This window comes from Melospiza georgiana, chromosome 9 (assembly GCF_028018845.1).
Source record: "Melospiza georgiana isolate bMelGeo1 chromosome 9, bMelGeo1.pri, whole genome shotgun sequence".
NCBI lineage: Eukaryota > Metazoa > Chordata > Aves > Passeriformes > Passerellidae > Melospiza > Melospiza georgiana.
The window spans coordinates 24,303,926-24,320,822 of NC_080438.1; the positions used below are offsets into that span (position 1 = coordinate 24,303,926).

General features: G+C 39.2%; 1 protein-coding gene across 2 annotated transcripts in view; it reads right to left on the reverse strand.

The window, feature by feature from the left end:
• Nucleotides 1–2,138: 2,138 nt before the first annotated feature.
• SPATA6 (spermatogenesis associated 6) overlaps nt 2,139–16,897 on the reverse strand; it is a 35,548-nt gene continuing 20,789 nt past the window's right edge. For both annotated transcript variants that reach the window (XM_058030353.1, XM_058030352.1), the window contains exons 11-13: nt 9,721–9,820; nt 6,099–6,166; nt 2,139–2,370 (exon numbers count right to left, since the gene is read on the reverse strand). In XM_058030353.1, coding sequence (XP_057886336.1) covers nt 2,190–2,370; nt 6,099–6,166; nt 9,721–9,820 — 349 coding nt within the window. In that variant the 3' untranslated portion in view covers nt 2,139–2,189. The remainder of the gene's footprint in view (nt 2,371–6,098; nt 6,167–9,720; nt 9,821–16,897) is intronic.

The window sequence follows — 16,897 nt, forward strand, 5'->3', positions numbered from 1 at the left end:
TGGACCCTTTGAAAGCACCACCTTGCTATTTTATAGTGACCCCCAGCCTTTCTCATCCCCTTGTGTATTCAGTTCATGGCAAATTGTGTCCTTCATCAAACACACAGAAAAACCCCACAACAATCCCTCAGCATTCAGGCCTTCTCACACAGTGAACAAACAGGACTGAAATCTGCTGGATTGCTGGGGAGGGAAAAATCAAAGAGGTTTTCTATGTCAGGGAGCCAGATCAGGCCAAAGAAGTGCAGCCAATCTTCAGAAGACTAACTTTTACTCAGCTGTGACACTGGGGAGGGAATGCACAGAGAATATTGAATGAAAATTGCAGGATGCCAGGAGAACACTGCATCTTATGGCTCAAACACACAAAGGAAACTGCAAAACCCTTCCGGATTCAACAGATTAATTTTACACCAAAAGCTTGGAAAGTATTTCTCAGAATCTGCCCCACCTATTTAGGATCTACTTCAATACAGCCACTCCTCTGAGCAGGAAGAAAACTATTCCTTTGTGGACAAACATGGGTTCAGGAGAGGGCAGTGAACACCAGGACCTGGCAGCACAACCCTCCAGGGCCTCCATGCCTTCAGGGACACAGCTTGGGCAAGTTCTACTTTTCCCTTCTGCAATAAAACATGTCCTGGTAGCTCACAGAGTGACTCAGCACTTCTCCATGTCATGAGAGGGTGCCACTAATGCCCTGTGAAAGCACTAATGTGCTAAATGGCAGCAGGGACAGGAAGTTATCAGTGTTAATCCACTTCAACTTGTCCAACAGTTACAAGAAATAGAAATGTCTGTATGTGAGACACTTCCTCTGAGAGTGCCCTTGCCTGAAACAGCAGCACACAGCCCCTCCACGTGCTCTCCCACCAGCAGAATTGCTCACCAACTGCTCTCTCAAATCAATTATGTTGTCTCAGCATTAAAGGAGGGAAGGCAGAATAGACTGACTTTTTGTTTATGTAGGCATGCTGGCAGGTTCCAGTCATATGTTGTGCCATCTGTACTGCTAGCTTTATCCTCTCTCTCATCACAACAGGTAAAATGGCATCGGTGGAGCTGCCTGTGTTTGCTCAGAGATGGAGGCAGCCAGAACAGGCATTTGTTTTTTCCTCATTCTGGGGGGAAGCAGGAGATGGACACTCTTGCCCTTTTAAAACATTCAGCTTTTCAATGGATGGGCAATTTGCCCTGGTCTGCTAATGTGGGATCTGCTCAGTGCAAGGCTGAAAAGGTTCCATCCCTGGGGAAAGCATCGAACTGCTGATGAACATTTGGTGGCCTTTAGCAAAAACGAAGTGATTGCTGCCAACGGGATCCCAGCAGACCGGGAAGGACAGGCTCCAAATTAGGTGGGATTGTGATGCAGGAATTTCAGGAGGCCTGTACAGAATACAAGGAGCTTGCTGACTAGCTCTGGTCTTTCTCCCTGCACAGTTCTTTCTTATTCATATTTTTAAAATGACAAGTGTATTGGCAAATGTCATGGCTGCGTTTAGGAGAACGTGGAAACTTTCAAATGCAAAGGCTGTGTGAGGATGACCTTTCATCTCACACAAAGGCTGCTGGGCTGCGTGGTTTTCTTTTAAAATCTCACAATATTAGAAGACTTGTGACTAAAGGTGCTCAAAATTACTTCAAATCCATGCCTATGGGTCCTACAGTACCAAAGTTTGTGCCATTCTCCAAAATTATTCAAAGGCAATTGTCTGGAAAACAATTCTCTTTGTCCTAGGTGGGTCACTTTTAAACCAACACTCACATTCACCTTCCCCTCTGGGTCCCCCCTCTGCCCACCAGGACATATTGCTTCTTCAACCAATTCTGTTAAAGTTGCTAAATACATTTAGATATTTAATGAGAGCTGGCTGCAGCTAAAACCTGAGTTGATGTCACACAGGAATGTCCAGCAGATATTTTAGTCTTCAAATGACTCTATGCTCAGAGTCTCAAAGGACCAACACCATCTTGCTTAATTGTAGAGGGATTTTTTTCTTAGGGATTATTGTTTCTTTTTCTGGGAATGAAATGTAATTATTTCCTTTTTTCAGCCCAGGCCAAATCCCCATTTCTCCAAAACCCTGCCTACCCATAAGACAGCTTAAAAAATTGAGTACAAATATTGTTGTATAAAAATAGGTTTAGTTTCAAATACTATATACTATGCATTTTCAGGTGAGTTACTTTCAGGAATGTTTTTTGTGATCTGAAACACCACCAGCAGTTTTTTCATACATCTCTCGATATATTTTTGCAAGACTGTCCTCCAAGATTGCTCTGTGAGGCTTCTCTTTGTACACAGCTGCAGGACCAGGCCAACGTTCACCACTGTCCAAGAGAACAGGAGTGCTCTGCTGCACTGGAGAACTGTCAGAGGAAAGAAGACAAGAAACAATGATCAAAGGAAGATATGGAAGAGGGATCAGTGGCACAAAACCAGCAGAAATACCAATGTAGAGCTGCTGAGCATGGATTACCTTCCACAAACCAAATAAAAACTGCACTGCAGCTACTTTTAAGAAATGGGAACAACCCACATCCCCCCAATGTTATTCATTCACACAAATCCTCCCCCACTTATCTGAGTACACTCTGTAATGCCCCCAAATAGCATTACTTTTCAGAGAACCTGCAGTAATTTTGCTGTATTTTTGATGGCTGTGTGACTAGGCAAGAGCAACACAGTAGGATTTTTTGTGTCCTTTGAAGGTGAAATTGTAACCACAAGCAGCTATTTCAATATGAAGACAATCTATCAGGGGGATATTAAATTACTGTGGTTGCAGCTGTAGAGTGCTCTATTGGAAGCATCATGGATTAAGTTTTCTACTAACTACATTTTGATATAGTGGCAATCCAGGGTTCCTTCCCCACCCCATCTTCTGTGTCACTGTTTTAATACTAAACACAAATACAGGCTCATCTTTCAGTTGCTTTGAGAAATTATTCCTGAGATCTATGAAGTGAAATTTATACTCTGCAAATCATTACAAAACACTGACAAGTCTGAGTAGTTTATATCTCAACATCATGACTATCTGCTTCCTCTTGACACTTTCCAAACAAAGGTTTGTGTCATATAATTAAATGAGCAATTTCCCTGTAATAAAGCATGAAACAAGAAGCTCAAAAATCATTAGAAAAAAATTACAACTCAGATGACATTTTTCACATCTGCTCAGAGATTTAGGCACTTAAGACACTTAAAAATAAGGACTGAGTTATCTTCAGCTTTTGCAAATGTTCTCTGGGAAATGAAACTGGAAATGTGAAGTTTAAGGTGACCATCTTCACTTAGGAAATGGATTACATTTCACAGGGAAGCTTTACAGGTTCTTATATACATGTCATTTATTAATGGTGGTGTCTTCTGCAATCAAACCAGTACTTAAAACTTCATCCTCAAGCTGGTATCAGCCAAAATATGACAAAACTGAAAGAAACCTTAGGCCACATCCATGAATACATGTATTCAGCTGCATCAAAACACAAGGTTTTCATCTGAAGAACAGAAAAGGGGAAGAAGAGGAAGATGTAGGATCAGTTTTCTAAATTCACATCTCTAAGCTTCTACTGTCCCATGGAAAAAAAAACCAACAGAAGGAACAACTTTTGCTTTTAAACTTCTTACATTCAAATATTAGGGTGATGCCAACCTACACCAAATAAAACAAGACCTCTTGTATGGCTCCAACATTAAAAAGAGAGGAAGGCCACATTCACACTTATTCAAAAAGGATCCATCATTTAAAGTCAGTCAATGGCATGGAGCAAATTCAAACCTGTTTATCATCCTGAGATAATTGTGCCTCACAGTTTGGACACAAAGAAACTAAACTACCAACTAAAATCAATAGAGCAGCTATACAGACCGGTGTCAAATGCAGACAAGTCAACACCCTGGGGACTCATCAACAACTGCAGTTTCACCTTCTCCTTCCTGCAGTTTGTGGTACCTCACTTCTGATGGAGAATTCTCAGGCCAACAAGCAGAAAGAGCACTATACAACAAACAGCTCTGACACTCTTTTCCTTGGAATCCATTTGCAGCAGCAGCTTTATGCTTTTCTTCTCCTAAAAGCTGAATTTACCTCAAGACACTCAAACCTCAACACTTTAATTGCAGTAAAGACTCAAAAACCAAGGGTAACTTCTACAAGTTCCTTATTCTGGTACTGAAAAAGACTTGTAAAAAGGCTTAATTTTCCCTTCTCTTTTTGGAGAGGTTGTGTGTTTTCATGCATTTCCATTAGCCAGCCCCTTGTGCATGAGATACCTGGACACAACTACAGCCAAAGCAGGGAAGATTCTCTCTCCTGTCTCAACTGACAACCGGAGCTAAGCAATCTGGGAATTACACTCACAAATCATATTAACAGCAGGACTTCTGCACGCAACTCCCTGCTCTGAAATACCTGTCATATGCTTTTGTTCCCTCATACATCTCCTTTAAGAGTCCCAGAAGTTCTTTTCTGAGTGAATCATATACTAAATATTTCACAAAACACAGACCTTTTCCTTACTCCCAGCGGTTTTCAATCATCCATCCACTTTACTGCCAGCACTTGGTCGACAGTACCCTGTCCTTCCATGAACTCTCTCTGTCCTTGCATCCTGTTTATGAGCACTGTGGCAAGCACTCAGCAATGTGACTGTCCTCGAGGCCTTTGTGTCTCACCCCCAGTGCTGCTGGCCTCTAAACCCAAGCAGCAGTCCTTTCCCAGCCCAAGTGCCACACTTCATATCCCATCACTTCAGGATTCGGGAGTATTAAGGTTTATTTTCCATCTTTTTTTTCATGGTCTGCAGTTTCAGCGTAAATCTCCAAGTCCCAAAGCTGCCTCAAAACAAAAACTTGCACTTTCTCTCTCACAAACACATCCTAAACAATTTAATTGCCCCAGCTGTCAGGACAAAGGATAAGGGAGCAGAAAGGCTACACAGAATACAGGAGTGAGCACAGTACAGGAGACACAACTGCAGCAGCAACTTCACAACCATATGGAAGGTGGAGTAATCCCTTGCACAGAGGGGATTACAAATCACAGGGATTTTTAAAGAAGACAGCAAATCAGAAATGAACTTTTTGGAGCTTATCAATTTCAAGAAGAAGTTTGTTATGGTACCCATATTGAAATACCCTCCTTTCAGGTGTGTACAGTGGTGATTTGGGGCACCATTGTTAGAAAACAGTGTGTAATAATTAACTATCAAAATAAAGCCTTTTCTAATGGCAACACCTCTCAAATATAGCACCACAGTTCTAGGATTTCTCTTTTAATATAAAGAAAATCAGAAAAGTCACAGGAGTCCAAAAAAGACTTCCAATACTTAGTATCTTTCCTCCAATAGGTACTCAAAACATTGTATAAAATGCTGTGTGCATACATACAGAACATCAATATTGGTAACTTCTACTACAGAAGTAATCAAAATCAATTTAATTGGTATCTTATCAGTAAATTATCAAATTAAACCTTGGTTATGTATGTGAGGAGCACACAGAGTAATCAATGTACAAAACCCAGGTTTATAAGATCTCAGGTTTCCAAGAAAGCTTCTGAAATACAGCATGCTGAATCACTAAACTATACCATATAAATTTGCTGTATTTTTTGGAAAACGCTTTTCTTTTCCAAATATCTGTTTTGCCAAAAAAAACCAAAAACAACAACAAAAAAAAGAAAAAAAGCTGAGCCTCAAACCATATTACTAAATAAACTCAAATTTATTTTTGCACTCCCATAGTTTTAAAGGAAAAATAACCAAGTGATTATTTTAAAAGTGACATTTGCCCTCTGGTTGACAAATTCCAGAAACCTCTACCCAAGAATCATTTTTATAGCCAAGTCCAGTTCCAAACCCAGTGTTTTATGAAGACTATACTGACACAGTGCCAAACAACATCAAAGGCACAATTAATTTAAGTGTATTTTGCTTTCAGGTGAGAAAGCTTAGTACGAGTAACACCTCCTGAAACCTTTTCCCTATGCAATACAGGACAAAGCTCAAAATGGGAAGAGAAATTTGTAGCTAAATGTAAAGGGCAATACTGAGTATGATTGTTTTGTCTTGGTCAGAAAAAAACTCCATACCTGCTCCGCAGCTCACTCACAGTTAAGGGCTTATTATCTGTAGGTTCTCTTGTCTGAGGCAAATCATCCTAAAAAAACCCAGAAATCAAATTCTCATTACCTTGGTTTCTGATTACAATGATCTCATTTCAAAAATACTTTCTTTCCATTTAGAGGACTATTAAAGTGCTTACATTTCTTGGGGGAGAAAGGGACAAAGTGTAATGAGCCAAATGCCATTTATGAACACTTTTAATTAAGTTCAGCACAATTCAGCTAATAATTTTCAGGTAATAAACTGGAAAGAATTTCTAGACAGTGTAGATCTTGAGAACTATGCAGACAGCAAAAGCTTCAATAAACCCCAATAAGCACATTGGCAAAATGCTATGAAACCTACTACTTACTGCTTTTGTGTTCCTTGCAGGAAAGGGGAAAAAACACCTAAAACATAATATGTTATCTATCTCATGTGTTTTACAAGGCAGAAGCATTACACACATCTCAATTCTTGAATTTCATATCCAAGGCTGAGTTCATGCTTACTGAACTTTAAAAAAAATCTGATACACTTAATGACCCTTCAGTCAGGTATTCTCAGTTGCTAGAATGCAGTTTTACCTTCCAAATGCTATCTAGACATTAATTAACCCAACTTTGCCCTCTTAAGTAAGAAAGAAACAAAACACCCATGTGGAGGGAGCCAGCTGCTCACCTGAGATGGGATGGTAGAAATTCCAGCACACACAATCATGTTCACTCTACTCTGAAGTGCAAAGACCCTGCTTAAGGGGTGATATTAAGTGATGCTTTCAGCACAAGTCAATTGCTGTAAGGATTACTAAACAAAGTCATCTTTCATGCTATAGGAGAAATAATTGGAAAAAAGACTGCAGTAAAAATAATCACACTTGCTGGCAACACAGAACTGGGAGAAAAGACAATAAATATAGTGGTAGATGGCAATAAGATGCAGAGCAAGCTGAACAGCAGCATATGGATGAGGAAAAACCTGAGAGAATTTATTGTGGTGAAATACAAGGTAATAAGTGTGTTTGTAAACAGGAGAGCTCTCTTCCTTCAGCAGTCACAGACTACAAAGCACTGAAGAGGAAATGGGGTACAGTGGTAAATAAAATTCTGCAGCATTTGCCAGAGGCAAATTATGTTCTGGAAAGCAAAAAAAATATGGAAACATTAAAATACTGTCACAATGTCACAGCAGAAGGGTACAGTGGACACCCCAAGGAATCTGCAGCAGGGCTCCAGTCACACTATTTTGCAGAGCAATATGAAAATGAAATTTTGGAAGACACAGCTGTATGCTTCTGGGAATGGCTATTTAGTATTAGGCTCCTTGGAGTGGAACAGAATAAGAGGTACTTTTTAACCTTTCAAAGTTTGAAGAGGATCTAGATTGGAGCCAGAATGTGCTCACCACATTGCCAATACACTTGCTTTACTACTCCCTCACTTTCAAGATGACCAATTTACCTCAGCCATCTGCTGAGCAACACCACAGCCTCGATTTTGGGCCATGTGGGGAAGCACAACCTATCTTGGTGTATTTTAAAGCACTCACTGCAAGGATATATATTTTTTTCTTTTTTGATTAGGTCAGCTGCTGTTAGCACAGCTTTCATGAGCCAGCCCTATACAACTATCTGAAACCAAAAGACTTCTCTGTAGCATCCTTGCCTTCCTTTTGCTCAGTGGAAGAAAACAAAGTGAGAAAAATGGTCCTTTGCCAGCACTGGTTTGATCAGGTGGGTAATTAAATACCATAATAGCTGGATTTTTTTAGGCCAGAAACACAAGGTTTTCCAACAGAAGAGGACACAGTATCATCTCTGTTTATTAATCCCTGTGAGGATTCAGCAAGTGTTTGATTCTAGAAGTGACAAGGTGAACCAAGAGAAAGCCAACAGAAAATATCACAATTCAAGAATTCCACCACAATGTTTGCAGAGTCTTTTTAACTGTATGGAGAGACCATGTAGCCAATCATCCAACTTTTCTTATCATAAAGTCATGGTCTACTGTTTGAGGAAAGCAGTCAAGAACCACTGGAGATGGTTCAGACTGTGCAAGTGTTCATTACATGGAGGTGTTGGACTATCAGGAAATCCAGTTTGTTATCTTAAATTCATTGAAACATCAAGGGAGCGTTTTACATGATTTTTACCCATTCTAAGTGGCTGAAACAGAAAAATGTAATGGGAATCCTCTATTTGAGAGGCAGCAGCTCACAAAATCATAACATTCATATAATAACTCAGGGAGGTACAGCATGAACTAGATCAAACAGTCTTAGTGTGGATAAGACAAAGTTTTCCTGAGTTAAAAACAAAACCCACAAAAACTAAGCTAAAAATGAACATTGAACAGAAATGAGAAAATAATCAGATTAAGTGAGAATGAGGTGAGACAATGAGAATGAGGTGAGACAATGAGCTGCCCAACATGACTAAATCAGGGGACATAAATAAACAAGCAAGCAAACAACTAACTAACTAAATAAGGACTTCAGAGCAAAGGCAGATGTTCTTCAATCCATCTTGCAGCACTGGATCAAGATCACAAAGATCATTTGTGCCATGGGTTTCCTGTAGCCAGTGGTGTCCCCCATCCCAGCCAGCTGCACCTGCCCTTGCTGTGGGAATATGAGGGGGGGACATCAGGGCTCCCACACTTTCTGTCCCACTCCCACTGATACAGGGAACTGCAGCTGAGGGGAAAGGTGGACAGCTGGGGACAGCAGCAACTTAAAATTGCTCCAACATTCAAAAGCAGATTTCTGTCAACATTCTATTTTCTAAGAGAGAAACTGAAGCAAAAAAAAAGTTGTCTTTCTCCACTTTGGGAGACTTATGTCTCTTCTACCCCATCAATAACATTTCTGAGTTAGACTGCCAGAGCTCCTCATCATCTTATATCATAATCATCATTATGATCATTGTATCATAATCATCTCTCATCCTTACAACCTTTTTATCCTACCTTTCTTTTGCCTCACCTCACACTCAGGATTCTAAATTCTCTGCAGATGAACAATCTTCTTATTCAGCTGGTACAATGCTCAGGCATTTTTTTGAGAAACTGTGTTTCTCAAAATCACAATAGGAAAAATTTGTCTGTCTAAAACCACACCTCAAAACTTCATCAAAGGTAAAATACTCTGTTCCTGGGTGTAATCTCATTAGATAAAGAGCTCTGTTCATTGAAAGCCAGATAATTAAGGGAAAAAAAAAAGCACACATCTGAAGAATAATATTAGCTCTAGAAACAGCTGGATACATGCAGCTGCTGATGTGCAGCTGCACAACATGTTAAGCCTTGATGTTCTACACATCTGTAACATTTTCTGCTTAAACTGGGAGTGGAGAATCAGAATATAAAAAAATCCCAAACTCCAATATAATTGTTCTCAGTAAGCCATGAGAGGGTTGCCTGTACTACTTCATAAAGGTGAAAGATAAGGAGGCTTCTGAAATCAGTGTGAAACAGTTGAGCTCACACACCAAACCCATATTTCTACAATCAAGGCTGTCCCAAAGGACAACATTATAATAAATCCAAGGCACAATTCTCTTTTTCAGCCATTTTGGAGAAGGGAAAAGATTGAGTTTGCAGTCAAACTTACAAATATGAGGCGCTGTCTAGCTCTGTGTGTTCTTAAAATATTTTTCACTCTTTTATGGATCTCATCAATATTTGCTGGTGAAGGCCAACCAGTGCCAAATCTGCAAGAGGAAGAGGAAAAACAAAGTGAAGAAATATTTTATTGTGGAAAAAGTCTATGATTCAGATTTCTTTTTCCTTTTAATTATGAAGCATGTATTACCTCCTATTTGGAGCACACACAATGATTCGATTCGATTCCTCTCCTCTGGAGTACAAGTAAAGAAAAGCAGTGCATAAACAGTGCATAAACATAAATAGCCACAACACCACAGAAGATGAAAAACATAGAAAATGTTGATGATTTTGTAACTTGAGAAATATTTCTGTAATGTCTGTGTGGCCCCTACAGAATAAAAAAGCTACACTATTCCCAGTGATCAGGTTTCATTTGCCTCTCTTTAAAGGAAGTGTTGCACACATGAAGTTCTTTTCACTGGAATAAATCAAAAGGAAGGTAACCCCAATGCACGCAAATTGGAAAACACATGGAGTCAAACACTAGCAGTTGCAGTCTTTATTTCACAAGAGGAACTGCATTTTGAGTTTGGTTTTAATTTTTTTTAATATTAAAAGCTATGTAGGTAGCTTGCTTGGTATGAGTAATTTAAACCAAACAGCAACTTTTGGATTTTAACCTTGTTATGTTTTGGATTACTTTTTTCCACTTTACTAAAAAAAGCCCCTCTCATTCTTCTCAGAAGCTCATCCTTCTGAGAAAGTTCAGAAACTGACAGAAATTTCATATCAATAATTATTCTCAGTTTCTTCAGGGAGGCAACAAAGATTTTGCGAATATGATTGTTTACATGCCAACTATGTTATTACATTAAAAATGTATTTCTTTTAAAGAGAGACATCAACAGAAGGAAAGAATAATTGGAGGGAAGTCATGAAATGCTTACTTACACAAGCTCATCACACTGGAAAGAGAGCACCAAATGAAGATTGTGCATCTTCATTTCAGTGTTGCCCAAGCTCTGAGAGCTTGACTTGGCACCCAGAAAAGCTCCTGGTGGGGCATCATGCCAATGTGAGCACGGGTCACTGGTGAGCTGGGAGCTGGCAGGGCAGGCTCTGCAATCTGAGCTGGGAGCAGCAGCAGCACGGAGCTGCCATCCCCTGCCTGCAGCAGGAGCACCAGGAGCACTGAAGGGCTTTGGTGGCTTCCCAAATTTGATGCAGTGCAGAAACAGCATGACTCTGAGGAGCTGAGATTCCACAGTTTGCCAGCTTTTCTGCCCTCCTCTCTCCCAGCTATCACATTCCCTGCATTATCCAGTCTATCACTCTCAAATCCCCAGTCTGATCGTGCCTGGCTCAGTTCACCTTCACCAAACCTCCAGAAATTTCAACACAGCCAAGGAACTGCTCAGCTCCTTTCAAAAAGAACAAACCAAGTACACAGAGAAAGCTTCAGTGCTAAACAAGCAGCCTGGCAATGTAAAAATTAATGGAAGCAGGATCCCCAAAGTGGGTAGTGACAGATTATGTTGAAGGTTGCAGGCAGGGCAGAGAGTTCTTTGCAATCTTTTGGATCATTCCTTTTATGACCAGAGACAGAAATATAACTAGAAAGTGACCAGATTTCTGCTTTTGAGTAATCTTCTCCTATATTCTTTTATCTAAGCAACTTATTTGAATTCACTTATTGTTGTTTGTATGCCCAAAATATCTCTCTTTTTGTTCTAAACAGCACCAGTATTTTCAGCTTATTTATGAGTTTCTTTAAATCAATTCACCTACTTGAAAATGCTTCTATTTTTCTTCAGGAAAGGGTGCCAAGAAATGACACAATATTGGAAGTATATAACATATAATCTATATGGGGATGTATTCCCACGTTTCTAATGATTTTATTGTTATTTATCCTTGGATCACTACAAGCAGCAATTTTCACCAATCTGCCTACAGAATTCAAATGACTGTCCTGAGAATTTTACAATTAATTCCAAACCCAAGAGCATGTACAGCAAATTCATGCTGTGCAACTGTTTTGCATACTAGAATCCAGCAATCTGTTGCACTAAAAGATTTCACCTAACTTCTTGTAAAATAAAGTAAAATGGCTTGAGAATTTTGTTAGGGGAGAAAAGCATTGCCTTTAAAGAAACAGAAGTGTGAGTCCCTTAATCAGAGGGGAATGTTCATTTCCCTAATGCAGTCAAACCCCATTTGATGTACTGCATTACAATGCATGTGCTCTGTGTGTTATGAAGAAAAACCCCACTTTTTTTTTTTTTTTAAAGGAAGAGAGGTAAGGGAAAGGGTCTGCAGTGATGCTATCATCTAATGGCTTCCCATTAGAATTTACAACATTTACTGATATTAAAGGACCTCTGAAATGCATGTTTAAAAATCTGCATCCTAGATGCAGTAAGAGTGAGTCATTTCCCACTTGACAAATAAAAGATAGAGCCATGAAGTCATGGCATTTTCCCTTATTTATACAGCAGCTGCTGTTCTTCCAGCACTCAGGTGGCTTGCTCTGAGAAGTTGGAATAGATTGCCTTTGGGAAATAAATTTTATGAAATTCGTATGTAAGACTTCAGGTCATTGTTATTAATCGTAAATTTACAAATATCCTTGGAGATAAATGTATTTACTTTTGGGAAAAAAAAAAGAAAACCCAGCTTGCTATTGTATTCAGTTAGAAAATACATGGCTATGTCTGCAAGAAGATTTAAGTACTTAATTCGAGAACTATTAAATTCTTTCTCCAGGTGATTTTATGGATCAGTCCACTAGTGTGCGCTGTGGTATAACAAATGTTGGCTCCTCACACAGACCCCCAAACTTCATTTACCAAAAAAAAACAAAAAAAGAAAAAAAAGAAGAAAAAAGAAAAAAATCAAAACCTTAAGTGTGATTAAAAATGGTATCAGCTTCTTTTTAATTAGCTTTTCTAGTATTTTTATTGTCTAATTTTAGCAACAACTATCGTGTCTAATCCACATTTAAAGAATACTGTTAATACTTGCCAACTGAAATGCAACTAAAATAAAATCATGCCTGAAATGCAAACTAAAATAAAATCATGCCTGAAACACAACAACTATAATCTGAAGTGAAACCTTTTTATGATATTCTAACTCTCCTATTGGAAATATTTTATAAAACAGGTTTTATTGCACAGCTTTTTGGACTATAAATACAGGGAATCCATTTGCCCAAAATCACCAATAACAACCCTTTAAAATCACCAGCTACTTATTTATGTGATTAAGGTGTCACTATCATATTGCAGTGTTCAAAGGAAAGTCATTTCATTTCAATGACTGTTTGTCCTGATAAACAAAATAAACTCCTACAGCTGTATTCTTTGTCATACTTTCAATTTTCCCTGGGACTTGCAAACATTCTGCAGTTACATCAGTTTAAATTGTTTATTGATTCCAATAGATTGTATAAACACTTTGGAAATATAGCTCAGTGACCTAGAAAAAGCCAGATCAATCAGAGAACTTTTCAAGATTAAATTCAAAGATGTTGTGTTGAGTCCGATCAAGGAAACAGAACCATTTTCCCTTGTAATGTGACTAAAAGGCATTTATTTTCTTTTATGAGATAAGGATTTTTTTAAGGTCATACAGACAACATCTACCTTGATGAAAAAAAAAAAAGAAGAAGCCAAACAGACAGTGTAGATTTTGTGCTAAAGACTATTTTCATGTATAATTTTATCCGTTAGGATGAAACACTCCATTAGAAATGCAAACAGGATACATCCACCCATGTACTCTACTCAAACAGCAGCTTGCAAACTTGAGAGCTGTAATAAATAGGAATTTTTAAATGTCAGACAATCCAATCATCCACTTGCACACAGCAAAAACATTAATATCACATTTCAGCAGGAGATATTAATACATTTCACATCAGCAGAATTAATGCCAGAACCTTGTGCAGAGTATTTGCTGTGGCTCTCGTGACCCCTTCCCCCACCACAGCACTCCCCTGCCTTGGGAACAATTCTGTGCATGTGGCCTCCACGAGAATTCATCAGCTTCAAAGACACAGTCCTCATACTGAGCAAAGCCACACACAAGGACAAACCATCACAGGACAGAAATCAATGAAGTCCTGTAATACCAGATTCACAACTGCAGAGAACACTGCTGTAATTGGGGGGAAGAGGGAGTAAGAACACTTAAAGCTGAGTATAACCTGAAAAAAACCACAATCTGCAAGAATTTACAAAAGGAACAGGAGAGAGCCTCAACAAAACCTCTGAAATAAAAAAAACCCACCTCATGTATTTTATATCTATGCAGGTATTTATTCAGCATTCATAGCAGGGAAGGACATTGCTTTACTCTCATTTTAGAGACATGAGGTGGTAATTCAGCAGGATGGACCTGGTCTGCAGTGCATGCTGCTCTGTAAGGAGGCACAACAGAAAAGCTGGGCTATGATTCTGGGTTTCCCTGGTCTACTTAGTCAAGGACACAATTTGGTTTGCTTTTTTTAAAAGTGAAAGGCTATGATGCAGCCCTGAAGTGTTTCAGAGGCTCTGTTTGTACACAGAAGCCTGAATTGTAATGAAGTTACACCAACACAAACCCCCTCCATTCTCACAATGCTGGAACTGGGGGAGGGTGGCTGCTTTCACAGTGGCAGGATATTACTACAAAGCAAGAACAACCACACACAGACAGGGCCTCAAATCAAGAGCACAGATGCCTAAATATATGGAAGCAGAAGCTGACAGCTTAGCTGTGCACCAATTTGCTCTCCCTCTTCAGCAGGACATGAAAAAAAAAGTAAAATTTCTCATGCTTTCTACGTAGCTTCTCTTACTTTCAAATCCCCGTTTATAGATGGGTCTTGAAGCACTTGAGACACATTCAGTGTTGAGTTCTTAAATTAGTAAATGCTTTTCCCCCCCTCCTTTTCATATCCAGCCCTTAAAACTGTGGCAATATACATCATGCAAGAAGTGAAACTTAATGGCAGCCAGCTTCCGAAATTTCAATGAAAGTCAATACTCCAGCTGAGCAGTTGCTCCCAAAAGGTTGAAGTCATTGTGGTACTAAATCATTAGTTTGTCACAAATTGGCTGCACCTCCTTATGCTCTTTGCAAGATTTTCCATTACCTTCTATCTTCTCTGAATTTATTAATTTATACACAAAATGGCTCTGACAGCAATCAATTTCAGATTTACTTACTGCTGCAGCAAAATCAACCAATGAAGATGACAAATAGTACAGATGTTGGTCAAAAATATGAAACAAGGCTTAGGTATTGCTCACTTTCATCAAATCTAGTAAGAAATAAATGATTTTCAAGTGCTGATTCCAGAAATTAATATTTAAAGCATGCAAAAGAAGTAAACTTTCCGAAGAGGTGAGACTGACAAACCCCAAACCTTCCTACCAAAGAAAATTCAAAAAATCAGAAATAATGACTTTTAAATGGCTAGAAACAGACAGGAAATTAAGGTGCAGCCTCTCCTGAGAGCAAGCTTTTTCCTAAGAAGTCTGCAATATTTTTCAGTGTTCTCCTTTTTAGCAGGAGGTCTCAAAACTTAAAACATATGCTCTCACAGAAGCAAACCCTGCCTCAGGATGCATGCCAGTCTCTAAAATATCAGGTGAACCACCTGTTTCTGGTTTTTGCTGTGCAATAAAATAACCCTCAAGATCCTGGGATGATTGTTTTCAAGATCACTGAAGCTAAAAATTCTGGTAACTGATGTTTTCAAGGACTTCACATAGGATTTAATATTTCATTAATATCTATTAGTATCTGTCATTATATCTATCATTACCAATATCTAACTTCATGCTGTTGTTTCCCCTAGTACTAGGAAAATGAGAATATAAAAAGATGGTAGTAAAACAATACAGGAATATTACAGAAGGGCATCTGATCCAGACACTTAACCTCTGTCTCACTTCAAAGAGAACTTAGGTTTTTGTTAAATTTTATAGCAGGTAAGATCACATTTCAGCAGCATAACCAGGAGAACATGAAAAAAGCTATCGAACTGCACTTCAATCTGGAGACAAAAGTAGAAGCATGCTATTTCCAGAGCAGGAAAAAGACTCCTTTGATCCCAAATGCACAAGAAGTAGCTTTGCCTCTCACATAACAGAAATAGTCAAATACTCCCATGATTGTTGTAGTCTCTTGAGGAAAGGATTTTTCTTGTGCCAGCACACAGCTCTGTTCAAAGGACTTTTTGACCTTATGGAATCCATCTCACTATTTCCCCTTTTCTTTCTGACAGGTACTTTGCTGCAGGTTTCAGTGCTGCAAGGAAGGCTTAGCTTGTAAGTCCCCAAGAAAAACCCCATTTTCTAGGAGTGTGTGAGGATGTTTGTGCAATGAAAGCAAGGACTGGACTCCAGTTTTGCTCTCCTGAAGCAGCACTGAAAGGACAGAGTGTGAATGCTCCCGGATGCCCAGGGTGCTCCTCTCTGCACAACCAACTAAACAACTACCTTGGCACACTGTGGGGCACTCACAACTCTGTGAGTGCCACTGGTCTGCACAGGGGCTGCAATCAAACCCCACAGAATCATGGAATAGAAGGGACCTCTGGAGGGTTCTACGGCCACATCACTGCTGAGTGTCAGCTCCCAACGTCAGCAAATGCTTTCCTTAGATGTACATAATGAAAAATGTAAAAAGAAAGTATGAAAAATCAATATTCAAAACTTGGCTGTCTTGTTCAATAGTAAATCTATTTACAGTTCTGCTTCTGACTGAAATCTCAGAGGAAAGAGGAAGAGGATTGATTTGTGGTGTCTCTAGCAGGCTCGAAGAAAAGGACTGGAAACTGGCAGGGAGGATACAAAAAGGCTCAGAGGACCTTGCACAAGACCCCAATTTCTGTCTCACTGAAAAGCATTGCAGTGGTTTTACAACCACACAGCAGGGCTCTGGGACACACTCCCAAGAAGGCAGCCAGCCACTTCACACTACATTTTAAAAAAGAAAGGGAAAAGAAGGAACTAAAGGTTGAGGTGGGGAGTCAAGTTTCATATTGACTGTGGGTTGACTAGCATTAAAAACAGTAGCCTGGATATGCTAAGCAATTTGTCTTTGTAATTCAAAATAAAATTGAGGAAATAAACACCAAATACTGCGAGATAAGACTCCATATTCTTGCAATTACACTAACACTGCTT